This window comes from Salvelinus namaycush, chromosome 1 (genome assembly GCF_016432855.1).
Source record: "Salvelinus namaycush isolate Seneca chromosome 1, SaNama_1.0, whole genome shotgun sequence".
In the NCBI taxonomy this organism is placed as follows: domain Eukaryota; kingdom Metazoa; phylum Chordata; class Actinopteri; order Salmoniformes; family Salmonidae; genus Salvelinus; species Salvelinus namaycush.
Window position 1 is genome coordinate 65,133,326 of NC_052307.1, and position 27,402 is coordinate 65,160,727.

Consider the following 27,402-nt stretch of genomic DNA (forward strand, 5'->3'; position numbering starts at 1 on the left):
ATGACAAAGTCTAATCTAGAAGATAGACCACGATCTTAGAAAATGGAATTCTGTTGATAGCTGCTACTTTCCAATATTTCATGACATGATGTTCCATACATATGTAGATGGCAAAGTCTTAGGGCTAGATTCAATCCGATCTGCCATTTTTGGCCATGCACCTTTAAAGGCAATGTTTTCGTGGAGACCGCATTCACTGTAAACGCTGTATATGTCGGCTCAATCGGAAATTATCTTTAAATGTCAATGGCGCTATAACGCAGATCGGATTGAATCTAGGCCTTATGCTCTCATGAGGCATAGAAGACCTGTTTTCAGGCTGGAATAATACTCCTGGACACTTCTGGTAGATCTGAGAGGATTAGACATGTAGGCAGTATGGAGGAAAATCCACCGATCCAACCATAAGAGTCAATGGAGCTATTACCATATTGCACCCATCCGATCATTTCAGATCAATGAGCATATGAGAAGAGCTTTGGGTTGATTTCAAACTAAGCACTGGGAGAAAGACAGAAGTGAAAAAGATACTCAATATGGCCGCGGGAATAGTTAGGAAAAGTGTGGCTTTAATGTAAACACAACATTCGATTGGCTCAGCACAAACATTCCACATGAGAGAGCAACCAATAAACTACGGAGGAGGAAGGGGTGCAAAACAAAAGCATTCACAGTAAAAAAAAAAAGAAATCTGGTATAATCATATATATACAGTACGGTGTTCAAGGTGAAAATGGAAAGGGGGATTGAGAGAAATGAGGAACGACACGTGATAGAGAGAGTATAGAGGGATAGGATGCATCTTCAGGTGCACAGGTGAATGAGTGGAGAGCAGTACTTTTCCTCTGTGAAAAGAGAGAACGTGACAGCCGGGGTTTGACTGTGGCCTGCTCAGGGTTAAGAGGTCAGGGGATAGGGGTTAGGGTTAACCCAAACTCCCCACTGAGAGACTGCTGCTGAATTCCAACTCTACCCCAGCCCCTGCCGCTTGGGCATGCCTGTAGATCTAAAACAATTGTGTGTATATATATATATATAAGCAATTTGGCAAAAATACCACCCACTCTATCAGAAGAGAAGGTGACACAATTACCATATTGTCTAACCCATTCACCTCCATGTACTATATTTAGTACAATATCAAAATGTGCCACTGAACAAATTCTATTTGGTGTAAATGCATTACATTTGTTGATAACATAGTTAGTACAAGTGTCTAGACAGGCCACATTGACATTTTAAGATTGTCATTATCTATCATACCTCCAAAATTGGGATTTTGTGACAATAATAATCATTAAAATGACTTCAGCATATGTATTTTGAAATACATTTCAGAATTATATATTTTAAAAGCATAAAGTATTGTTCTTTGACCCGTTTAAGCCCAAATATGCCAAATAGATGATTCAACTCGTTGTTTGTGAACTACAGCCATTTCTGTATCGTACTATATTTAGTCTTTGGGCACATGGGGTTACTGTATTTTACACATTACACGAATCATGTCATGTTCAAATGATCAGATCTTAATCATTTTTGGTATATAGATTGTCCGGACCAATATAAATGTGAAAATATTGAAAGAAATCCACTCACTCTCTCACACACACACCTCTAGAGTACATGCAGTATTTGCAAATCCAATGGAGACTGCAGAGAGAAACATTTTACAACATGTTCTCTCTTTCTCAGATCTTAAACATGTTCAGATCATAATAATGTTTGCTATATAGATTCTCTAGACCAATATATGAATACAAAAACAATATGTAAAGAAATCCACACCCTCTCACACAGACAACCCTAGAGTATATGCAGTATAAGCAAATTCAATGGAGTAATTTTATCACACACACACAGGTGTGCATTGATGTCTGTGGTGTGTATACACAGGTGTGTGCTTGTGAGAGAGGGAGAGAAAGAGGGAGAATGCTGTAGCAGGCTTCACTCGCCATTGACTTACATTTGATTTGCTTATGCTGTATAATATACTATAGGAGTGTGTGTGGATTTCTTTAGATATTGTTTTTATATTTATATATTGGTCCAGACAATCTATATAGCAAAAATGATTAAGATGTGAACATGTTTAAGATCTGAGAAAGAGGGACAATGCTGTAAAATCACTTACTCTCCAGTCTCTATTGACTTGCATTTGATGGGCTTATGCACTCTAGGGGTGTGTGTGTGTGTGTGTGGATTTCTTTAGGTATTGTTTTCATATATTTATATATTGGTCCGGACAATCTATATGTCAAAAATGTAAAAGATCTGATAAATTGAACATGTATTTACAGGACTTGATTAATGAAATGTGTGAAAACCAGTAACCCCATGTGTTCAAAGACTAAATATAGTACAATATCAAAATCTCACATTGTAGACAAACTCTGTGGCCGATGTAAAAAAAAATCTTCAGATTTGTCCATCAGTAAACTCAGAGAACATGTGTACTAAAGGATATTATACATTTCCGTTATGGACATGAAAAGGTTAAACCAATCAAATCCTTTCAAATCTACAGGAATGCCTAGAGGGGGTAGTATGAATGGATTTGGAATTCAGCATGCTTGCTCACAAGGGTCATCCTGAGCTAAGCACTGTGTGGCTTATCTAATCTACAAATTACCTCAACTTGCAAATAACTGAGCATTCACATATTAATGGTTTATTACATAAAGAGCACCTAGGAATACCCTTTTGAACAAGCAGAGAGACTGGTCAGTGGTCTGTGGCTGTCCTCTCCTAAAACTACAAATCTTTAAGGACTAGTGAGTTAAAACATCACAGTGGAAACCTATCCAGTCCTTTCATCTCAGTGATAAATGATAAGTGAGAGGAGACCAGGAGACAACCATATGATACATCACTGACCAGTGGACTTGAGTGTGCAAGTCTAAAACGATAACCTATTCCCCATATGATGTGCTACTTTTCAAGAAGTAGTACACTACATGGGAGGTGACATTTGAGACGGTCCATCCGAGCAGCTCTAGACCCTCTGAGACTGAGACAGGAAGTGGTGTTCCACCGGTCTGACAGGAGAGGAAATAAATATGTGGCACGGGATTCTAGGAGGTAGGAGGAAGCATGGAGGGCATGAAGTTGAAATAAAATCCATAAATAATTTGATGATAATAAAGCGTACGCGTCCCTTCAATTACATTATATTGTAAAGATAGTGTGAAAGTGATCAATGATCTCTAATTCTATTCCCCTATCTGTCATGCTCAGAAGGTTGGCACTGATATCACACTTTCCCGACACAGATATATCATTGGCTGACAGGCATTTCATCACACTGCAGGAGACCAATGGCAGAGCCTGCCACACAAACAGAACCGCCCCCCCTTCTGGATGTTTGAAAGAGAGAGGAATAAAACAGAGCAGAAGGAGCTCATGTAGAGCAGCCCTGTGTGAGTCCAACAGAGAGGGGGGTTCTATCCAACGCTGGACAGAACCCCCACTACGAGCCCCAGCCACCAGTACCTACCCTATTACATCATCACCTAGAGCACAACATCACCTCTGCAAACGGAGCACCAAGGGGTACATTCATTGGGGCTCAATGTTCTGGATGTTGCAGATAGAGATGTTATGTATAGAACTGACACAAATCTCTATCACAAGGAAAAGAGGACCTTCTCCGCTCTATGCATAACATTTCTATCTAATTTGTTGCGAAACATGGCACGAAAACAGAATATACCCCTTGGACCGTCCCTTTTCTGATTCACATCTTACAGTTGTTCATACAATCAACAACAAAACATGAAAGACATTCAGTAGGAAACACATGTTGATAACAAATAAACAAAAGAGGGGTGGTGGAATTCTGAAATTAAAAAAAGGAATAGAGGAACAGAACATGGCAAAGAATCCGTCGTGGTGTCTGGCGGCAGCTCTTTGGGTCCTTTTGGACGTGTAGATTTACATAATTATGCCTTTTAATATCATCAAAATTATTATTATTATTAACCACCTCACGCCCTCCAATGCAACCTCTGTGCAGGGCTAGGCCTCAGTATAAGCCACACCCCCTCAGGTTGTTGGCGATGATGATGTCAGTGACTGCGTCAAACACTACCTGGATGTTTCCTGTGTCAGTGGCACAGGTCAGGTGACAGTAGATCTCCTTGTTGGGCGAACGGCTCTTACTCTCAAATTGCACCTGAATGTATGCGGTAGCATCATCATAAGTGTTAGCACCTATGGGGGGATTGGGAGGAAAGGTGGGTGAGGGCGAGAGAGAGGAGAAAGAAGAGTGGGAGAGGAAGAGAGATACAGCGCCAGAGAGTGAGAGAGACTTACGACCATCTGTTCTGCATATGTGTCTGTCTGAGTTTGTGTATATGCAGACTGGAGGGAAGTCTTACCTGTATATTCAGGGAAACAGATACTCAGTGGTGACTTCTTAATCTTCTCCTCGAACAGATCCTTCTTGTTGAGGAAGAGGATGATGGAGGTGTCGATGAAGAACTTGTTGTTACAGATAGAGTCGAAGAGCATGAGGGACTCGTGCATGCGATTCTGCAGAAAATACCAAATAAGACAGATGAGATGCATGTTTGAGAATATGTGTGGTGTGTTTGTGAGTAGTATGAAGTGTGTGTGAAGTACTTACAGTGGTTTCATCCTCATGCAGAACCTGATCATAGCCACTTAGCGCCACACAGAAGATAATGGCCGTCACATCCTCAAAGCAGTGAATCCACTTCTTTCTCTCTGACCTCTGACCTCCAACATCAAACAGCCTGAAAGAAACATAAGAGTTATAAACGTACCATAACATACACTACAAATATTCTACAAACAAATATACTGGACTGGTTGTGTACTGTATGTGTAAATCTATGTGTGTGTGGTGGGTCTAACCTAAAGTGCAGGTTTTTGAAGGTGAAATGGGTCTCCACGATGCCAGTGGTCTTGACTCGGGTTCTCAGGATGTCCTGCTCGGTGGGCTGGTAGTCAGCAGCACCAATACGGTCTAAACTGTCCAGGTAGCTAATGAGAGAAAGAAGGAAGGAGAGGGGGAAATGGGGGAAAAGGTACCATCTAGAACATAAAAGGGTTCTTCGGCTGGCCTCATAGGAAAACCCTTTGAAGAACCCTTTTTGGTTGCAGGTAAAACCCTTTTGGTTCCAAGTAGAACCCTTTCCACAGAGGGCTCTACATGGAACCCAAAAGTGTTCTACCTGGAACCAAAAAGTGTTGTATCTAGAACCAAAAAGGGTTTTCCTATGGGGACAGCCGAAGAACCCTTTTGGAACCCTTTTTTCTAAGAGTGTAGAGCTTCAAAAATACAGTGCGAAGACTAACCTTTGCACTGTAAAGACTAACCACTTCAAAGACTAACCTTTGCACTGTGTTACTGTTCAAGAACAGGTAGCTAAATCCAATTTTCAGTTTATGTGAGTATGTTATGTAAGTGGAACTTTCTCACAAATCTCTCATTGACGTCAAAGCATGAATTGTGCTTAATTTCAAGTTTCATGCATTCTGATATGTTTGGTCCCTTAGTGTGTACTCACTAGGCAGCGGAATCATTGAGCTGGTACTCCCTGGCCCTGTTGAAACACTCCTGGGTCCCGGCATCAGCCCACAGACGCTTCATAGCTGTCAGCAGCTCTGCTGAGTAGGGCTCTGTGTCCTCCATACGAGTGACCACATCACACACCAGCTTAGCATCCGCCTGGACACACACATACATAAGATATTATGTACAAAAGATATGTGTAAGCACACACGTACACAAGCACACATACACAAACAAAAACACATGCATAGATTTATTAAGACACATATGAGCTGAAGACTGTATAGCTGAATTCCTGGATGTATACCACCATACCCCACTGGAATCCTCATTGAGGTCTGCTTTGCAGTGCACTTTGAAGTAAGGTTTTGAAAGGGCCATTGGTTGTACACTATGATGAACCCTACCCTGTGCAGGGAGCATGTACCCACCTTTCTGTCCTTGTCTGCGTACTCAATGCCCAGAGAGTCCATAGCTCGGAGGACGGCAGCCAAACTCTGGATGGTGTTGCTGTAGACCACAGGCTTATACTGCTTCACATCATCCCCAGAAAAGCCATCCTCATGGATAATCCTGCATACACACACACACACATCAGAACACATACAAAATAACACACACACACGTACTGTACGTACGCTAAGTGTGCATGCATGAGCGCACACACACAAACATTCACACTTCAGTGAACCCACATTTTAGCAGACGCTTTAGTGTATGTGCATGTGTGCGCGCGTGCATGTGACCAAGAACAGGGTTGTCTCTGAGCTCTGAGTATCAAGCAGTGCCTGCTCCTTAGCACACACCCAAATACACGCAGCACATCACTGGCTGCCACCCCTCTTCTCTTTTCTTCTCGCTTTCACACACAAACACTCACTCACACCTCAGCAGAATCAGCAGCAGCCAATATAGCCACTTTAGGTTTCAGATTTGTAATGACAAAGGTGGTCTGTACATTTAAACCACTCTTAACAACATTGACGTGAAATGCTCTGATATTGAGGTTCGGATTATAAATCCATTACACCAGCCTAGACTGTAATAAACTTCAGAAGTATACCATTGACTTCAAAAGGTGCATAATCCATAGGTATGAAGATCTTATTCTTACAAAGTAAGGTGGTTCACACATTACGTAACACATTTTTCAATTACCTTTTCTTAGATGTTTTTATTTTCACAGATGTTCAAGCTGTATAGCCTTCCTCAGTATGTGCCTTTCTTAAATGTGTGTGTACCACTTTGCCAGTCTGTACTAGTACACTATGATCAAGTTCTATTAAAACATTCTTGTTTTTTAATAATTAAGGTGTTGGTTTTAAATAATACAGATTGCTGTATACCATTATCAATTTACCTTGCTACATACAAACACACAAACACACTTTTTTCGAATTTGGCACACAGAAAAATGAGTCCATGATTAACTTGGTCAAAGAAAATGGTGTAACCGGTGTGAAATGGCTAGCTAGTTAGCGGGGTGCACGCTAATAGCATTTCAATCGGTGACGTCACACGCTCTGAGACCTTGAAGTAGTTGTTCCCCTTGCTCTGCAAGGGCTGTGGCTTTTGTGGAGCGATGGGTAACGATTCTTCGTGGGAGGCAGTTGTTGATGTGCGCAGAGGGTCCCTGGTGCGAGCCCAGGTAGGGGCGAGGAGAGGGACGGAAGCTACACTGTTACAATGGCACCGATTGGCCTGTAGGTGACGCTGTTATAAGCAGTGTCACTTAAACCCTCAAATCCGCCGCCCGTTTGACATCAACACTTGAAACTTTGCATGTAGGTGTCTTTACGCAAGCTGAACAAATTTGCCATAAGGTCCTTCGGATAGATTTTCTTCCATCTTGGAAATTTGTGAAAACCTTTTAAAAAAGTACTCTTGCGTTTCCTTAGTTTGAGAAAACCTAAGGGATTGGTTAAGTGATGGCTGAATTATCAATAAATCCACTTCACAATGACCTATCCGTTTGAAACTTTTATAGTCAGCAAAGACATTAACATGATGAACCATGTTGCATTGAGATCTTTAAAAAAAGAAGGAAACTATTAACAATTCACTTTTTTGACTATGTAATGCTAATGCTTAAAATAATCCCCCCAAAAATCTTCTCATGGACTAAAAGTCAAATTCACTCCAAATGTGGTTTTTGAACTCACAATAGTCCCTACCGGGTTTGAGAAAATAACACTGATGAATTCAAAGATGGCCACCTGTAGATGCATACTGGCACATACACTAAAATGCTAAAATATGCTAAAACATACTTCAAATATCTTCTATTTATGAACCATAGGACCAAATGACACCAAATTTGAAATGTAGGCCCATAGTACTTGCTTTAACTTAGTTTGAGAAAAGATCAAAAGATGGCCGAGTTATTGACAAATCAAAAATCTGTTTTTATTTGTGTATTTAAACTACTGTAAATCCACAATGATCATGTGTCCTTTCTGTCATCCTGAGAACCCAGTTCATTGCTGCTCGCAGCTACACTACATGGTGAGTGGATTCAGCTATTTCAGCCACACCCATTGCTGACAGGTGTATAAAATCGAACACACTGCCATGCAATCTCCATAGACAAACATTGCCAATAGATTGGCCCGTGCTGAAGAGCTCAGTGACTTTCTACAGGGCACCGTCATAGGATGCCACCTTTCCAACAAGTCAGTTTCGTCAAATTTCCTCTGCCCTGGTCAACTGTAAGTGCTGTTATTGTGAAGTGGAAACGTCTAGGAGCAACAACGGTTCAGGCGCGAAGTGGTAGGCCTCGCAACCTCACAGAATGGGACCGCCGAGTGCTGAAGCGCATAACGCGTAAAAATCATCTGTCCTCGGTTGCAACACTCACTACTGAGTTCCAAACTGCCTCTGGAAGCAACGTCAGCACAATAACTGTTTGTCATGAGCTTCATGAAATGGGTTTCCATGGGCGAGCAGCCGCACATAAGCCTAAGATCACCATGTGCAATGCCAAGCATTGGCATTACAGTGGTGTAAAGCTCACCGACATTGGACTCTGGAGCAGTGGAAACGCGTTCTCTGGAGAGATAAAACACTCTTCACCATTTGGCAGAACGCTACCTGCCCCAATGCATAGTGCCAACTGTAAAGATTGGTGGAGGAGGAATAATGGTCTGGGGCTGTTTTTCATAGTTCGGGCTAGGCCCCTTAGTACCAGTGAAGGAAAATCTTAACGCTACAGCATACAATGACATTCTAGACAATTCAGTGGTTCCAACTTTGTGGCAATAGTTTGGGGAAGGTATTTTCCTGTTTCAGCATGATAATGCCCCAATGCACAAAGCTAGGTCCATACATAAATGGTTTGTTCAGATCAGTGTGGAAGAACTTGACTGGCCTGCACAGAGCCCTGACCTCAACCCCTCCTTTGGGATGAATTGGAACGCCGACTGCGAGCCAGGCCTAATCGCCCAACCTCACTAATGCTTGTGGCTGAATGGAAGCAAGTCCACGCAGCAATGTTCCAACATAGTGGAAAGCCTTCCCAGAAGAGTGGAGGCTGTTACAGCAGCAAAGGGGGGGACACACTCCATATTAATGCCCATGATTTTTGAATGAGATATTTATTATTATTATTATTACACTCCTTTGTAAAACATGATAGGGTATCTCAAGGGGTTTATCGTGTCAATAAAATTCTAGCAAATAAACGTATGGATGTAAGCACATCCACACACACACCATTATCAATATACATACATACAAAAGTACACAAATGCACACACATGTGTACACACACAAGGAGCCAATGCTAGCTCAGCTCCAGGATCAGTTTTCCCTTTCCCGATCCTGGCATTATGTAATATAACCAATGTAACATATGTAGTTCACAACAGAAGCCGCTCCTGAGCGATGCTTTTGGGTAACTGTCTGTGCCGCTAGGAAGAAGCCCCAGGATAATTAAATATGGAGAGAGTGCTAGAATGGAAGGAAACAGAGTGGAGTAGAGGGAGTAGTGTGTGTGATGGAAAAAGCAGGGTGTGTGTGGGGCAGATGAGTGTGTGCTGAGGTACAGTGAATGCACTGAACCCAACATTTTTTAAATTGTGGATTTTTGAGAGGATGTCTGCATAGCAACAGTCATGTTTTATTATGTGCATGAAAATATTATATAATGTGCTTTTCCGGTTGGGCCCTGGATACAGAGGTCTTCTTTAAAGAATAAATCTAGTAACAGGGTTTAGAAAAAGAACAGTGATTTAGATGAGAGAGTGGTTTAGACGAGAAAGGGAAAGGTTTAGATGAGGTTTTAGATGCCATATTTTCTGAGTAAATCCGCTTTATAGGCAAAGTACTCTCAGCGATATCAGGCACTTAAGGCCATTAAGATTAAAGCAGAGATATTTGCTAATGGAGCTGTAGTGTAGTGACCACACTAATACACACATACACACACATTGGCTGCACACAAACACACACACACACACACACACACACACACAGTCACAAACACCCATGTATTCGCCCTCCCTCTTTTTCGATAGACACATGAAAAACCTCTGGGTAAATTTCAGCACCATATCAGTGGACAGCACCCCTGCGGCCTGCTACTGACCGTGAGCACCGCCTCCGATTACCGTCTACAGGAGGTGCTCGAATCACTGGCAGAGGTACGGCCTCTGAGGAAACATGGCGGAGCTAGAGGCTCAGCCTCACTATGGGCAGGGGAGGCGCAATCTCAGGCCTCGTCAAAGACGCCTATTTCAGAAAAAAAACAGCACTTACTTCATCTGTTTGACGATGGTGCTTTTGCCCGATTCTCCTCCCCCTAAAGGGAATAGAGAGCAGAGTGAGAGTCGGTTGTCTTTAGGGTGACATGACATCAGGACCACGGAGAGCGCTTGCCGCCCCAGCCCGGCTCTCTGCAATCTACATCAACATCAACCGAACTGTGCAGAACGGGCAGCCCCGTTATAAACGGTGTCTTACCAAGCAGTAGCAGTTTCACCTCCTTTGCGGCAGTGACTCCATCATCCTTCAGATTTTTCTCGATGGCTTTGCTCCTGTCCAGAGCAGCGCGCTCCTCAGCGCTGAGAGTACATCCCATGTCTAGAGACGAATGAACAATCCCTTCTTCTCCTCTATTCCGCCCTGTCCCTCGCCGACTCAATTTGTATGTTTGTCTCTCGCTCTCGCTCGTTCAGTCTGCTACAGCATGAGGCCCGGATTGAGGGCAAATGAAGCCGGGTCCGAACAGGGTTTTTTCTCCGTGCCTCTATGGATTGCGCTCCGTCCCTCTTGGAGCGGGGGGTGGGGTCGTTGTATTCGAGCCTCGGGGCTGAGGGGTCTCTATAGGGCGGCACTGATGACAGCGAGCGCGAGCGATCTCATCGTTCAATCTCTTCACAATAACCGACAGAGAGAGGAGGGGAAGGGAGGCAGTGTGCGCGAGACTCACCTAGCGCAGACAATCTCGTTGACGTCAGAGCCAAGGCAAGCGCTAATCGTCGGATGCGACCACATTCAAAGGGGGATTTTATAGACACATTTTGCTTTCGTGGAATAATTTCGCTTAATATACAATGTATAATATGCCCTTTTATTATACAAGGGGCGTGGTCTCGCACGATACTGGAAGTGGGCTATTCTTGTCTTCCGTGTCCCTATAAATAGACTGTGTATAATCCACTAGGAGTGGGTAAACATTAGCCTATAACGTTAGCCATTTTATATTTGACATTTTAGTCATTTAGCAGACACTCTTATCCAGAGCGATTTACAGGAGCAATTAGGGTTAAGGGCCTTGCTCATGTAATGTCAACAGCAACAATAGGCTACACAAGGTAGTACAACACAATATCATTAAATTTCAATTGTATTAATTATTAATCTAGCAATTGCTTTTATCCTGTGTGTGTGTTATGTTTCTTGCATGTATGTATAATGAGTGTGTGTGCGTGTGTTTATGTCTGCAGTGCAGTATGTGTAAAAGTGAATGTGTGTGTATCTGTGTGTGTCTCTGTGTCTGTGTCTCTGTGTGCATGTGTGTGTAACTCTATGTGTGTATGTGTGTGCACATTAAAAGCTTCTAATCCACATGCGGAAAAAGTGGAGTGGTAAGGTGTGAGGGTTTTTACAATGGACTATACTGACACCAAAAGACTGAATTACCATTTAAACCTACAGCCTTACAAGGAAATTCGCCAGGTCAATCCTATAGCCTTCATACACTATGCCCCAAGCTCTTACCATAATGCAACAGGACATACAGTGAGCTCCAAAAGTATTGGGACAGTGACACATGTTTTGTTGTTTTGGCTCTGTACAGTACTCCAGCACTTTGGAATTATACAATGACTATGAGGTTAAGGTGCAGACTGTCAGCTTTAATTTGAGGGTATTTTCATCCATATCGGCTGAACCGTTCGGTTGAGAAATAATCCCATATTCCTAGCACGCAATGATTACATTAAACTTGTGACTCTAGAAAACTTGCTGGATGCATTTGCTGTTTGTTTTGGTTGTGTATCAGATTATTTTATTTTTGCCCAATAGAAATTCATGGTAAATAATGTATTGTGTCATTTTGGAGTAATTTTTATTGTATATAATAGAATGTTTCTAAACATTTCTACATTAATGTGGATGCTACCATGATTACGGATTGTCCTTAATAAATCGTAAATAATGATGACTGAGAAAGTTACAGACGCACAAATGTCACACCCCACCCAAAATGCTAACCTCCCCTGTTATTGAAATGCTGAGAGGTTGTGCATGTCTTGGGGTTATGATATTTGTGCCTCTGTAACTTTCTCAGTCATCATTATTCACAATTTATTACACACTATGTGTGTATGCACACACATACACACATAGTTTCACACACACACATAGAGACACAGACACAGTGACATACACAGATTCACTTTTACAAATACTGCACTGCAGACATAAACATACACACACACACACACTCACCAATGCATACATGTAAGCAACATAAGACACACAAATGCATCCAACAAGTTTGTAGTCACAAGCTTGATGTAATCATTGTGTGCTAGGAATATGGGACCTATACTTTTGACTACTTTAATATACGTAAGTGAATTTGTCCCAATCATTTTGGTCCCCTAAAATTAAAGCTGACAGTTTGCACCTTAGGTTTAACCTACATCCAAAGTGCTGGAGAACAGAGCCAAAACAACACAAAATGTGTCACAGTGTGTGTGTGGGCTCGTATTACTATCCTCGTGGCTATCGAAAATCCCCAAAAGTCCCCACAAGGATAGCAAAACAAGGAAAATTCTCCCTTGTGGGAATATCTCCCAGGTCCCCATGAGGACAAAGGCTGTTTTAAACGTAGGGGTTAGGTTTAGGGTTACAATTAGGGTTAGAATTTAGGTTTAGGGGTTAGGGAAAATAGGATTTTGAATGGAAATACATTTTAGGTCTCCACAAGGATCGTAAAACATTTACTATATGTGTGTGTACATGGATTAGACAATGCCCATTTCCCAAAGTTGACACATCTTTTTTACCTGGGTGGTATTTCCATAGACTGTAGGGTATTTCAGAAAGCAGGATCAAAGGGTTTCCTAAAGATTCTACGTAATCCATAGTAAAAAGTTTTTATCAGGATATTGGATTGTGGAAGTGAAATACAACTTTCAACGTGAATGAAAGCAATGGGCAATTCATTTTTATAAATCCAACACTTTCTTTGGAATTCGGAAAACAAATATTCCACAATCCCATTGCAAATTGTTCAATATCAATCTAGGTTATTGGTAGAATGATCAAATACATCAATGGTCCAGTCTGTGGTGGAGAAAGGGGGTTGGGTTTAAAGCGGAAGAAGAAAAGGCTCGCAGTGATTTCAGTTTGCTCTCCAACCAGAGATAATAATGACGTGACATAGCAATTATGAGAACTATTGGTTTTGTAACACAAGACATTTTTACTCAAATAAAAAAAACATACAATCAAGCTCACAGACACAAAGCTCACACAGAACTGACACATGGTAGCACCTAGGTAAGTTAGTGCATACACGTTTGCGCTCACACAAACAATGCCACCCACACGTTACCACTCTTTCACACAGACACAGATGCACACACACAGACCAACACACACCCCCAGACAGTGTGACAGACAGTGTCACTCCCGGGCCTGGATGTCCAAAATGTTCTCAGCCAGGCTGGTGAGCTTGCTGTCTTCCAGTGCTCTGACCAGCCGGCCCAGTCGTGCCGCCCTCCCCTCCGCCTGGATGAAGCGGCTCAGCAGCTGATAGGCCTGCTCGTACAGCCCCTCCCTCTCATACTCGTAGGCCAAGTTGTCTATGGCCGGCCCCTTCAGCGCACGGCAGTTCTTGCCCAAGGCCCGCCCCACTTTCCTCCAGTCCCGCCCAATGCCGTTGGAGAACCGCTGCAGGTCCCCCGCCGCCAGCATGCGGTCCTCTGATAGGTCAGGAGACAGAGTGGGAGGGGTTGTTAGAGACATGTATCCAGAGTCTATATATGTTTCTGCATGTAAGACATGGTGTAAGTAAGTAAAATACAACAGCAACCTTCCAGCTACTGGCCCTCCTCTCCTATCTCTAGGCTACCCTGCCGTCCCGGGTTTAGTAGATGACCCATAATGAGTGTCCTCTATACCAGAGATTGGGCAAGCTATAATGGTCCTCTTCCTCAAAGGACCACTTAGATTAAAACTAGCACTTGAGCCGACTAAAAGTGTCATCAAACTATTTCAGGCACAGGTCAATAACCTTCCATAGACCAGTGGTGGTCTACTGACCGAGAGGTGAGAAACACTCTTCTATGCCAGTGTATGAATGTAGAGGACCCAGGGGACAGCTCCCTGCTGAACCCCCACTGATGATAAGAAGCAGCCATGGAAGCCAGAGTCAACTCACCAAACACCCTCTTCTGGAACAGGAAACAGTTGCTGGGCACGGGGGGCTCTTCCTGTGTGAGGGTGGGTGGCTGGGGGATGTGACCCAAGGCCTGGCTCTGCAGCTGCTGGTCCAGCTCAGCAATCTCATCATCCCGTAGGCGCTCCGGCTGACAGGAAGTGACATCAACTTTTAGAACACCTCATAGTGAGTCATAAGGCACAGCAGAGCACCTGTCAGGTATAGATTGGTGAAGTATTGCTTGTGATCTGCTAATCATATATTACCAGTAACAACACCACTATATATTGATTATAACCGGTATATAGTATATTACCTGTGACTTGTGGATGTGCTGCAGACAGAGCTCCAGGTCGTCCAGACAAAAGTCCAAAGTGTGTGTCCCGGCTTTGAGCTGGGTTTCCAAGGCAAGCTCCTGTGGGATGTTGAGGAGGCGGCAGGCGTGCTGGGAGAGGGACTGTTGTACAGCACCGGAGCCATAGCTCTGCAGGAACCTGCGGCACGCCGCCACATCCACAAACTTCACCTCCACACCCAGCAGAGGATCTGCATCGTGCAGCTTCAGGATCTCGTACCCCTCCAGCCCCCCAGCTGAGTCTGGGACACAGGCCAGGTAAGGTCAAAGGTTAGAGGTAACCATAGCGAATCACTGGCACAATTGTAACATTTTTCACTGTGACCATAAAATAAATATAACCTGACTGTCTCCCTCCACTACTCTGGTCCAGGCAGAGCTCTGAGCTCAACCGTGTTATGACTTCCTAAAAGATCTCCTAGCTTTTATCTGACAGCAGTTTTTCATAAGCTTTTAACTATATTCATCCCCTCAGTAGATAAGCAGGTCACACTGCAACACCAGCCCTTTTTCACTCCCCATGACCACCAAGCTAAGCCTTTCTTTCTATCAATAATACATCTGCCTCACCCAATGCTCAGCATGCTCCCTACGCTAGCTGGAGACCGGATGGCCTGATGTGGCTCACCTGTGAGTGTCAGCTTGAGGACTTTGAAGACGCTGAACTTGCCCTGCTGGTCTTTGTAGAGAGAGAGCAGGTTCACTGCGGGACAGGAGCGCAGGAAGAGAACCGCACATCCTGTCCACGGGCCAACCTCCACACTCAGTGCCACCATTTTCTAACATATCATATGGTACAACATCCCATACAAGATTAAAGTTCATAATGTCTCTGCTCTGTATGCTACTATTCAGACATTATGCTGAATTTTGTACAGCACAGGAGCTTGTACTTACAGCTACATTCTTACATACACAGTACACACACACTCCCCACTTGACATTATCGCACGCACGCGCACTAACAGAAACAGACATGCATGTTGTCCTATAAATAGTTAATGGGAACTGTCTCTGTCCCTGCCTCGTTCCCCTTTTCCCTCTCATACATATCACACCTCCTCTCTCCTGCCTCTCTCAACTAAACATACAGTACCTTTTCATCCATTATGTCCATTGTTTGAGCATTCCCGTCATCTGACCTCAGCTGTCACAAGCTTCTTCTGTGTTCCCTTCAAGCCTCTTCCTTCCTGCAGAGATAGAACAGATATATTACTCAGGCAATCAACAGTCTGAGTTCAAAGGCCAAGACACATCAATCAAATCCATCCTGGTATTAAAAAGAGTCAGGATCCAGATGCAGTCACAATACAATGCAACCCCTCACGTTATATTATCTCACTCCACTATTCTTATCTTATCCCCTATATGTCATTACATGAATTTACTATTTAATGTTCCTTTACTACTAGGATTTGAAGACATTAGGGGCTTAGCCCAAAGCCAGTAGGGGGGTCCAGGGGCATTATCCCCCAGCAAAAATCTAAGGAATTTCAACAGCTAAATGCATTAATTTGGTGCACTTTGGGATTAATATTGAGAGATTAGAACATTGAGAGAATATATATTTTTCTGGTAACTTGCACCTTCCCACCTGCCACAGGGTCTCTCTACTCTGGAACACATACATCTACAGTGTATTGCCAAAAACCACTAAGACAAAACGGACTAAAGTCCCACAGTACCCAAACACCTTTTCTATCTATCTCTCTCTCTCTCAAACACACACACACACACACACACACACACACACACACACACACACACACACACACACACACACACACACACACACACACACACACACACACACACACACACACACACACACACACACACACACACACACACACACACACACAGTGCATTCATTAGAATCCATAGGGAAGCTTTAAGTGATAGTCTACTGTGTGCTCACCCCTCCTCTAGCTCTCTCCATCACTTTCTATGTGTCGTCTGTTGCTGTCTCTTAGTATTCTATGTTGCTGTCTTTTGTCTACCCTCCTCTCTTATCCTGTCCTGGTTGTAAAAAGTGTTAAAGTAAACAATTATTTTAATAGTAATTTCACAGGACTTTTCACCTTACCTGCAAATTCTTTGTAAGCCATGTTTTATTTTTTCACTGTCTGTATTTCACTTCTTATAATTTGTGCAAATAAATAAAACAAATTAGATTCTTTAGAGCAGCTTGAAGTGATACAGTCTACTGTGTGCTCAATCCACCTGCCCTCTTCTGTTACTTTCTATGTCTCTTGTCTGTTGCTGTCTGTGTCTTGTTTGTTACCATCTCCCTTGTCTATCCTCTTCTGTTATGGCCTGTTCTGTTCTTCTGGTGTCTCTCTTCATCATATCCTATTCTTCTGTTGCTGTCTCTGTGTCTTGTCTGGTGTCTCTCTGCACCATCTACTTTTCTGTTGCTGTCTCTGTGTCTTGTTTGGTGTGTTTCTTTAGTTTTGCAATCCAAAACGGTCAAGGGGATACTGGGGTAGCTTAACTTGTTTTGGGCCTGTGACCAGGTCACCTAAATCATCCTCTTCCCTACCATTTGCCACTGGCTGCTGCTGTTCTAATTGCTCCACTGGCCTGCTGTTCTCATCTGTCGTCCTCCTCCTATCTGAAAGGTAGCAAGGTGCAGCATGTCATTAGTTCGTTTTGAAGGGCGACTGCACTTCCTGATTTGGCCTTGTTTTAGATTTGGTTCAATAAGAAATGCTAGTGGCCATGACTGAATTCAAATGTGAGTTGCTTTTGGGGTGTGGTTTGATGTGGGTGTATCGTGTGTATGTTCACAGGTGGAAAGAATTTGCCAAATTATATTGCCAATTAGCTTTAGCCGGCTGGTGTGTGACCTGACTTTGGATAGCCTATCTCCGGGGCTAGTTATGGACAGTAAATAAATGACACAACGTAAATGAGAGAATATTTTCATGCCTAAAATCTAAAACAAGACCTTTTAGTATTCTCATGGAATGCTTTTAACATTTGTATTTGAATTTCTATGATTTATAGTTGGTTTGAGGTTTTTAAGTCATTGAAATTTGGAGCTATTGGAATTTTAACATATTGTCCCATGTACATTGTGTAATTTACAGAGCCATATCCAAAGTCAAACTGAATTTACCACAGGCATTATGATCGGGTCGCATGCAGGTGCACTCAGAATTGATTTTTACTTGTGTCCTGCCAGCTGTGGGCAGGATTGAAACAAACCCAACCTTAATTTACATTGTGATGCAGTCACAACCACAAGTCTCACAAAACTCAGTTTTGGACAAGACTGACTTTATGACCAAAATTATCCTATTTACATTTGTAGTTCATTTTGACAGTAGAGTAAATGTTTCTGACTCATATATTCTTATGGGCAGTTGCTATTTAAAGTTAGTTTAAAGTTATGACCGGGCAACTGTAAATAAAAATTCAAGTGTCCGCATAACAGCACAGCACAACACAACTCCAAACATGACAGATAAGAAACTACATAGCCCATAGGCCAGGGATGGGCAACTCCAGTCCTCGGGGGCTGGAGTGGTGTCACACTTTCACCCCATCCCAGGCAAACACAGCTGATTAAATAGTTACATAGCCTATATGGAAATAACAGACATGAGCCAAGCATTTTTACCTGTAGAATGGAATAGGTTATAAGACTTCTATGATTCATTTCATTTAGTCAGTTCTATCACCTCATCATTGCTTATCTTAAACAAGATGAAATATAATGTTGTAGTAAAGTTCAACTTCAGTTCACAGGGAGGCACTGTGTCACGTTCAGAAGATATGGGGCGCGTTTCAGTTGTAAGGCTAAAGCAAACAACTGTAGACTAAAGTCGAGGAGTGAAGTTGGGAGATGTGCATCTGCAACAGCCGTAAGTCGGACACTAATGTGGTTTTCCAACCGCAAGCCTCAGATCAACATGGCTGTGTTGCCATTGTTTATAAAAGTTTTTCTTTATAATGTCAAAATAAACATAACTCCAATCCCCATATTACAAACTCACAAACTGAAATCATATAGTGTGTATAGTATAGTATATATAGTATGTATAGTATAGTATGTAAAGTGTGTAAGGTATAGTATATGTATAGTGTGTATAGTATAGTATGTATAGTATGTATAGCATGTATAGTATATATAGTGCGTATAGTATAGTATGTATACTGTGTATAGTATGTATAGTGTGTATACTATAGCATGTATAGTATGTGTAACCGATGTGAAATGGCTAGCTAGGTAGCGGTGGTGCGCGCTAGCAGCCTTTCAGTCGGTGACGTCACTTGCTCTGAAACCTTGAAGTAGTGGTTCCCCTTGCTCTGCAAGGGCTGCGGCTTTTGTGAAGCGATGGGTAACGACGCTTCGTGGGTGACTGTTGTTGATGTGTGCAGAGGGTCCCTGGTTCGCACCCGGGACGGACGTAAAGTTATATTGTTACATTGATGCTGTTGACCCGGATCACTGGTTGCTGCGGAAAAGGAGGAGGTCGAAAGGAGGGTGAATGTAACCGATTTGAAATGGCTAGCTAGGTAGCGGTGGTGCGCGCTAGCAGCCTTTCAGTCGGTGACGTCACTTGCTCTGAAACCTTGAAGTAGTGGTTCCCCTTGCTCTGCAAGGGCCGCGGCCTTTGTGGAGCGATGGGTAACGATGCTTCGTGGGTGACTGTTGTTGATGTGTGCAGAGGGTCCCTGGTTCGCGCGAGGGGACGGACTAAAGTTATACTGTTACATATGTATAGTTAGGAACAGGCAGTTAGGAAAGCAAAGGCTAGCTTTTTCAAACATAAATTTGCATCCTGTAGCACAAACTCCAAAACGTTCTGGGACACTATAAAGTCCATGGAGAAAAAGAGCACCTCCTCCCAGCTGCCCACTGCACTGAGGCTAGGAAATACTGTCACCACCGATAAATCTACAAAAATCGAAAATTTCAATAAGCATTTTTCTACGGCTGGCCATGCTTTCCACCTGGCTTCCCCTAGCCCGGTCAACAGCTCAGCACCCCCCACAGCAACTTGCCCAAGCCTCCCCCACTTCTCCTTCACCCAAATCCAGATAGCTGATGTTCTGAAAGAGCTGCAAAATCTGGACCCCTACAAATCAGCTGGGCTAGACAATCTGTACCCTCTCTTTCTAAAATTATCCGTCGCAATTGAAGCAACCCCTATTACTAGCCTGTCCAACCTCTCTTTCGTATCGTCTGAGATCCCCAAAGATTGGAAAAATGCCGCGGTCATCCCCCCCACAAAGGGGGAGACACTCTAGGCCCAAACTGTTACAGACCTATATCTATCCTACCCTGCCTTTCTAAAGTCTTCGAAAGCCAAGTTAACAAACAGATTACAGACCATTTTGAATCCCACCGTACCTTCTCTGCTATGCAATCTGGTTTCCTCAGACACGCTCAAGGTCCTAAACAATATCATAACCGCCATCAATAAAAGATAATACTGTGCAGCCGTCTTCATCGACGTGGCCAAGGCTTTCGACTCTGTCAATCACCATATTCTTATCAGCAGACTCAATAGCCTTGGTTTCTCAAATGACTGTCTCGCCTGTTTCACCAATTACTTCTCAGAGTTCAGTGTGTCAAATTGGAGGGCCTGTTGTCCGGACCTCTGGCAGTCTCTATGGGGGTGCCACAGGGTTCAATTCTCGGGCCGACTCTCTTCTCTGTATACATCAGTGATGTCGCTCTTGCTGCTGGTGATTCTCTGATCCATCTCTACGCAGACGACACCATTCTGTATACTTCTGGCCCTTCATTGGACACCGTGTTAACAAACCTCCAGACGAGCTTCAATGCCATACAGCACTCCTTCCGTGGCCTCTGACTGCTCTTAAATGCAAGTAAAACTAAATGCATGCTCTTCAACCAATTGCTGCCCGCACCCGCCCGCCCGTCTAGCATCACTACTCTGGACGGTTCTGACTTAGAATATGTGGACAACTACGAATACCTGGTGTCTGGTTAGACTGTAAACTCTTCTTCCAGACTCACTTTAAGCATCTCCAATCCAAAATTAAATCTAGAATCAGCTTCCTATTTCGCAACAAAGCATCCTTCACTCATGCTGCCAAACATACCCTCGTAAAATGCCTGACCTCAACCTAACCCCTATCTCTGGTTAGACTTCTTTCAATGTCACTTGGGTCTGGTTTAGGGTCAAGTAAATGCTTGATGTGCTAGACCTGGGAGAGGGATAAATAAAGGGAAAAGAGTATCTGAGCTGGATTATGCCCATATCCTCATTTTATACTATTCATATTTTTTTGATTTAACCTTTATTTAACTAGGTAAGTCATTAAAGAACAAATTATTATTTACAATGATGGCCTACCGCGGCCAAGCCTAAACCCGGACGACGCTGGGCCAATTGTGTGCCACCCTATGGGACTCCCAATCACAGGTGGTTGTGATTCAGCCTGGAATCGAACCAGGGTCTGTAGTGACGCCTCTAGCACTGTGATGCAGTGCCTTAGACCGCTGCGCCACTCGGTTTTCTAAGAAAAATATTTATATTTTTAAATTGCGCCTATTGGGGAAGATAAAAGACTATAAAATCACTAGGAAATCTCAAAGTGATTTTCATTTAGGAAATCTGTTCCCAAGTATTCCCACGCATAAATAGAGGCACATACAGTGCCTTCAGAAAGTATTCATACCCCTTGACTTATTTCACATTTTGTTTCGTTACAGCCTGAATTCAAAAATGATTAAAATAAATGTTTTCTTACCCATCTACACACAATACCCCATAATGACAAAGTGAAAACATCTTAAGACATTTTAGTATATTTATTGAAAATGAAATACAGAAATATCATATTTACATAAGTATTCACACCCTTGAGTCAATACATTAGAATCACCTTTGGCAGCAATTACAGCTGTGAGTCTTTCTGGGTAAGTCTCTAAGAGTTCTTATTTTTGTTATTCTTCAAGGTCTGTCAAGTTGGTTGTTGATCATTGCTAGACAGACATTTTCAAGTCTTGCCATATATTTTCAAGCCGATTTAAGTCAAAACTGTAACTAGGCCACTCAGGAACATTCAATGTCATCTTGGTAAGCAACTCCAGTGTATATTTGGCCTTGTGTTTTAGGTTATTGTCCTGCTGAAAGGTACATTCGTCTCCCAGTGTCTGTTGGAAAGCAGACTGAACCAGGTTTTCCTCTAGGATTTTGCCTTTGCTTAGCTCCATTCTGTTTCTTTTTATCCTAAAAAACTCCCTAGTCCTTACCCATAATATGATGCAGCCACCACCATGCTTGAAAATATGAAGATTGGTATGCATGTTTTGGAATATTTTTTATTCTGTACAGGCATCCTTCTTTTCACTCTGCTATTTAGGCTTATATTGTGGCGTAACTACAATGTTGTTGATCCATCCTCAGTTTTCTCCTATCACAGCCATTAAACTGTGTAACTCTTTGAAAGTTACCATTGTGGCCTCATGGTGAAATCCCCTGAACGGTTTCCTTCTTCTACGGCAACTGAGTTAGGAAGGACGCCTGTATCTTTGTTGTGACTGGGTGTATTGATACACAATCCAAAGTGTAATTAATAACTTCACCATGTTCAAAGGGATATTCAATGTCTACATTTTTTCTTTTGACCTATCTCTCAACCAATAGGTGCCCTTCTTTGCGAGGCATTGGAAAACCTCCCTGCCTTTGTGGTTGAATTAGTGTTTGAAATTCTGAGAGACCTTACAGATAATTGTACAGTGCCTTCGGAAAGTATTCAGACTCCTTGACTTTTTCCACATTGTTACGTTACAACCGTATTCTAAAAAATGATTGTCCCAAAGCCACTCCTGCGTTGTCTTGGCTGTGTGCTTAGGGTTATTGTCCTGTTGGAAGGTAAACCTTCGCCCCCAGTCTGAGATCCTGAGCTCTCTGGAGCAGGTTTTCATAGAGGATCTCTCTATACTTTGCTCCTTTCATCTTTGCCTCGATTCCTGACTAGTGTCCCAGTCCCTGCTGCTGAAAAACATCCCCACAGCATGCTGCCACAACCATGCTTTACCGTAGGGATGGTGCCAGATTTCCTCCAGACGTGACGCTTGTCAATCAGGCAAAATAGTTCAATCTTGGTTTCATCAAACCAGAGAATCTACTTTCTCATGGTCTGAGAGTCTTTAGATGCCTCTTGGCAAACTCCAAGTGGGTTGTCATGTGCTTTTTACTGAGGAATGGCTTCTGTCTGGCCACTCTACCATAAGGGCCTGATTGGTGGAGTGCTGCAGAGATGGTTGTTCTTCTGGAAGGTTCTCCCATCTCCATAGAGGAACTCTGGAGCTCTGACAGAGTGACAATTGGGTTCTTGGTCACCTCCCAGACCAAGGCCCTTCTCCCCCGATTGCTCAGTTTAAGAACTATGGAGGCCACTATGTTCTTGGGGGCCTTCAATGCAGCAGAAATATTTTGGTACCCTTCCTCAGATCTGTGCCTCGACACAATCCTGTCTTGGAGCTCTACGGACAATTCCTTCGACCTCATGGCTTTATTTTTGCTCTGAGATGCACTGTCAACTGTGGGACCTTATATACACAGGTGTGTGCCTTTCCAAATCATGTCCAATCAATTGAATTTACCACAGGTGGACTCCAATCAAGTTGTAGAAACATCAAGGATGATCAATGGAAACAGGATGCACCTGAGCTCAATTTTGAGTCTCATAGCAAAGGGTCTGAATACTTGTATAAATAAGGTATTTCAGTTTCTTATTTTTAATACATTTGCAAAAATTTCTACAAACTTTTTTCACTTTGTCATTATGGGGTATTGTGTGTAGATTGCTGAAAAAAGTATAATATTTAATCAATTTTAGAATAAGGCTGTAACGTAACAAAATGTGGAAAAATTCAAGGGGTCTGAATACTTTCCCAAGGCACCATATGTGTGGGGTACAGAGATGAGGTAGTCATTCAAAAATCATGTTAAAGTATTATTGCACACAGAGTGAGTCCATGCAACTTACTGTGACTTGTTATGCACATTTTTACTCTTAAACTTATTAAGGCTTGCCATAACAAAAGGGGTTGAATACACAAAATCCAAATGTAATACATTTTGAATTCATGCTGTAATACAATAAAATGCAGAATAAATCAAGGGGGTGTGAATACTCTCTGGAGGCACGGTATGCGATCGTTTCTTAATGTAATCAAGGTTTGAAATGATTTTTTTTGTCAAATACTATGTTTGGGATTCTTGCTGTCAATTTGCAGTGTACAATTTATTTATAACTACGTTCCGGCCCCCCGACCATCCGCTCAAGGAAAAATCGGTCCACGGCTGAATGTAATTGTGGACGCCTGGCCTACATGTAATCTTAAGCCATCATTATATTCATAGACCGGTAGTGTCATACATTACTAAAACTGAAAGTGTGCTGGATTAATTCACCAGATGTAGCCTAGAATACCATAGAGTGTATGAGGATTATGTCATCATCAAGAGTTTATTAATGCAACATTTAACATCCACCACTGCAGCGTCAAAGACTAAAATCATCCTGCCAAGTGCCAACCAAAGGATTCCCTGGACATTGGGTCAATTCAGCGAATGCCCTTCTTTTGATTAGGATGAAAACGAGAAATCAGTCTACAAGGTACAGACTGCCAAACAAGTCGAATTGGTCGGTTTCATTTTTTGTAGTGAATACTTATATTGTAGTCTATAGAGAGCAATAGTAATGATTAATTGGGCAAAGCTTATGAGAAAATTTAGTTTTAGTATATTTTTTTTAGATAAACGCAGAAAATAAGGCCTGTGGTAAACACAGGCTTAGAAGATTTTATACGTTTTATTCTATGAGATAATCTCACTTTTTGTGAATTTTGAATCATGTACATTATAAACAAATACATTCATAAAGGTCATGTTAACTGACGAATAAATCAAATCAAATTTTATTGGTCACATACACATGGTTATAGCCTCCCGGGTGGCGCAGTGGTCTAGGGCACTGCATCGCAGTGCTAGCTGCGCCACCAGAGTCTCTGGGTTCGCGCCCAGGCTGGGCTGGGTTCGCGCCCAGGCTCTGTCGCAGCCGGCCGCAACCGGGAGGTCCGTGGGGCGACGCACAATTGGCATAGCGTCGTCCGGGTTAGGGAGGGTTTGGCCGGTAGGGATATCCTTGTCTCAGTATTTTAAAAAATGTAATATGTAATATGTAAAATGTAATAAAATGTATGCACTCTACTGTAAGTCGCTCTGGATAAGAGCGTCTGCTAAATGACTCAAATGTAAATGTAATGTTATCAGATGTTAATGCGAGTGTAGCAAAATGCGTGTGCTTGTAGTTCCAACAGTGCAGTAATATCTAACAAGTAATCTAACTATTCCCAACAACTACCTAATACCCAAATTTAACAAGTTATGTAACAATTCCCCAACAACTACCTAATACACACAAATCTAAAGGGGTGAATGAGAATATGTACATATAAGTATATAGAACAAAATATATAAGTTCTCTTAAGCCTGTGTTACCTCAGACCTTATTTTTGGTGTTTATTATTACAAACTGGTAAGCTCTATGACGGGTTAGACTAATGATTTAAATATACACTAGATGACTGACAGGGGGGCGCTGTTTTGAAGATACAAATATTTTGGAATATTTTATAACGCATTTATTTGTTTTTGCCACGTTAATTCTATTACAGACACCTTAATGCATACTTTTGAATCATATTATGTGAGCTAAGCATACAAATAAAAAATGAAAATATTTAAAAACATTTTCCTTAAAGTATAATTTTATGTGTATAATATGTCACTGTCCCCACTGCAACAAAACACTTAAATACACGTAATTTTGTCCTTGAAAGATTTAAATGAAATACTGAAGAATTCTATTCATAACTATGGAACTACTGCTTTTCTGAAGAGTGCCAATATGGCTTCAAAGTCTTTCATTGGCCAATACATAGCATCAGCAATCCAGGGTTTATATAAATCATTGGTTTAGACTACTGAGCCTACAAGACAGGTAGCACTGTGTGGTATGCAGTTCTGTGAAAACTCGAGTCCCGTGAGTCACATGTACATGATGACAGGAATTTCACTACATTCTCTCCTGCTATGAGGCAAGAATATGACACAGCAGACTGGTCTCGTAGACTAGACGTAACATAGTAAATGTAAATCTAGGTCACACAAATCAATATGATATGTTACGTTTGGTATAGTGAAAGAGATGGAGACCCGCACACTGTCGAAAAAAGGAATAAATCCAAAACGGAGGCTTGAATGCAAAATAAAGACGTTTATTAGAACATCATGGTTCCCAAATAAATTAAAGGTATATTTACACTGAGAATGGCTTAGGCCGAAACTTTTGTGTTTTGTTTTCCCTTTTCATTTATGCACTTTCTTGCACTATGAATAACCTCAACCAAGAAAAAACTAAAGGAGGGTGGTTGGTCGGGGTGGATGGGTGGGAATATAATGTGAATGTGTTCGAATCTCGTCACGGACTACTTTAGCATTTTAGCTAATTAGTAACTTCCCCTAACCTTAACACTTTTAGCGAACCCTTCCCCTAACATAACTCTTCCCTAACCCTTTAACCTAACTTTCAACCTTAACACCTAGAGCTAGCTAATGTTAAACATTTAATTTATTGTGTAACATATATGTTTTGGAAATTCAGAACATATTGTACCAATCACAATTTGTAACATATTGTAACGACCCTGAGTTTATAAGCGTGGATATCGACTCTGCCGCTTGAGCATGCTTTTGTGGCACAGTCATTAGCGCGCTGGATTTCGGGCTAGAAGGTCGAGGGTTTGAGACCTGCGCCCTGCCTGTTTCATTACAATATGGTACAAATTTAAATTTGTAATATGTCATATTAATAGTAATTTGTAACATATCATACGAAATGGATGATGGACATCCACAAATGAATACTTCCCATACGAAATGTAACATGTCATACTAAATTAATGAAATGTCTGGCGTTAACGTACAGAATAATACGAAATGCTCTGAGACCACGTTGGACACAGTGCGGTTCAGACTTTTAGGAAATTAGAAAAGTAGACCTACTTTATAGTAAATTAAGCTGCACCAAACACCGCCTATTGACCTTCAATAATAAAAAGAACTAGTGGTGAAGTTTTAATCATACATTGAAGTTGTTACAAAACAGTAGCCTAATCAACAATAGAAAGGAATCATAGCAACTTGAATACATTTTCTTTCATGATTGACGTACTGTTATGCATTTGTTTACTGTCATTTGTGGCATTAACTGTTGTATAGACTATAATTTCGTTTTGGGTTTAAAGTAAAATCATAATTGTATTGTTAACTTACCTTAAAAGAAAAAAACGTTGTAAGGACGGCAACACGACCTGACCACAGGAAAACACACAGATACAGTAATAATTTCCCGACAGGCAATTGGTTACAGGGAAACCTGAGGCACTGTGATTGGTGAGAAAGAACATGCCGCTTCCCTATTGGTTAGAATCACGTATCTTTACAGGAAGGAAGTAGTTGACTGTTTTTGTTGCTTGACTGGAAGGAAATATTTGTCGGAACTGATCCTTTACTGCTGTAGCCATTTGCTTGCAACTGTGTAGCCAACGACAATGTT

The 27,402-nt window shown here is 42.1% G+C and overlaps 2 protein-coding genes across 3 annotated transcripts; both read right to left on the minus strand.

The window, feature by feature from the left end:
- Positions 1 to 557: 557 nt before the first annotated feature.
- LOC120047465 (guanine nucleotide-binding protein G(o) subunit alpha-like) lies at positions 558 to 10,934 on the minus strand. The gene is made up of 8 exons (XM_038992999.1): positions 10,499 to 10,934; positions 10,295 to 10,337; positions 5,971 to 6,112; positions 5,535 to 5,695; positions 4,879 to 5,007; positions 4,628 to 4,757; positions 4,380 to 4,533; positions 558 to 4,212 (listed from the first exon to the last, which is right to left on the minus strand). The coding sequence occupies exons 1-8, from the start codon at positions 10,614 to 10,616 to the stop codon at positions 4,025 to 4,027; spliced, it is 1,065 nt and encodes a 354-aa protein (XP_038848927.1). The 5' UTR covers positions 10,617 to 10,934; the 3' UTR covers positions 558 to 4,024.
- A 2,195-nt stretch (positions 10,935 to 13,129) lies between these two features.
- Positions 13,130 to 27,198, minus strand: LOC120047474 (tumor necrosis factor receptor type 1-associated DEATH domain protein). 2 transcript variants are annotated; one of them, XM_038993008.1, is made up of 6 exons: positions 27,120 to 27,198; positions 15,884 to 15,977; positions 15,416 to 15,566; positions 14,749 to 15,029; positions 14,433 to 14,580; positions 13,130 to 13,974 (listed from the first exon to the last, which is right to left on the minus strand). In XM_038993008.1, the coding sequence occupies exons 2-6, from the start codon at positions 15,902 to 15,904 to the stop codon at positions 13,676 to 13,678; spliced, it is 900 nt and encodes a 299-aa protein (XP_038848936.1). In that variant the 5' UTR covers positions 15,905 to 15,977; positions 27,120 to 27,198; the 3' UTR covers positions 13,130 to 13,675. The 2 variants fall into 2 exon arrangements, with proteins under 2 accessions (XP_038848936.1, XP_038848943.1); XM_038993015.1 differs by lacking the exon at positions 27,120 to 27,198 and adding an exon at positions 17,330 to 17,397.
- Positions 27,199 to 27,402: the final 204 nt, after the last annotated feature.

Bases quoted from the DNA above. Each gene is read 5' to 3' on its own strand.
- LOC120047465 (XM_038992999.1), bottom strand. From the start codon at position 10,616: ATGGGATGTACTCTCAGCGCTGAGGAGCGCGCTGCTCTGGACAGGAGC. The intron at 4,758-4,878 runs GTTAGACCCACC...TGTTTCTTTCAG, and splicing joins TTCAAAAACCTGCACTTTAG to GCTGTTTGATGTTGGAGGTC. The intron at 4,534-4,627 runs GTAAGTACTTCA...TATTTTCTGCAG, and splicing joins TGCATGAGGATGAAACCACT to AATCGCATGCACGAGTCCCT.
- LOC120047474 (XM_038993008.1), bottom strand. From the start codon at position 15,904: ATGGACATAATGGATGAAAAG. The intron at 15,567-15,883 runs GTACTGTATGTT...ATGATATGTTAG, and splicing joins TGGACATAATGGATGAAAAG to AAAATGGTGGCACTGAGTGT. The intron at 14,581-14,748 runs GTAATATACTAT...ACTTCCTGTCAG, and splicing joins AGCACATCCACAAGTCACAG to CCGGAGCGCCTACGGGATGA.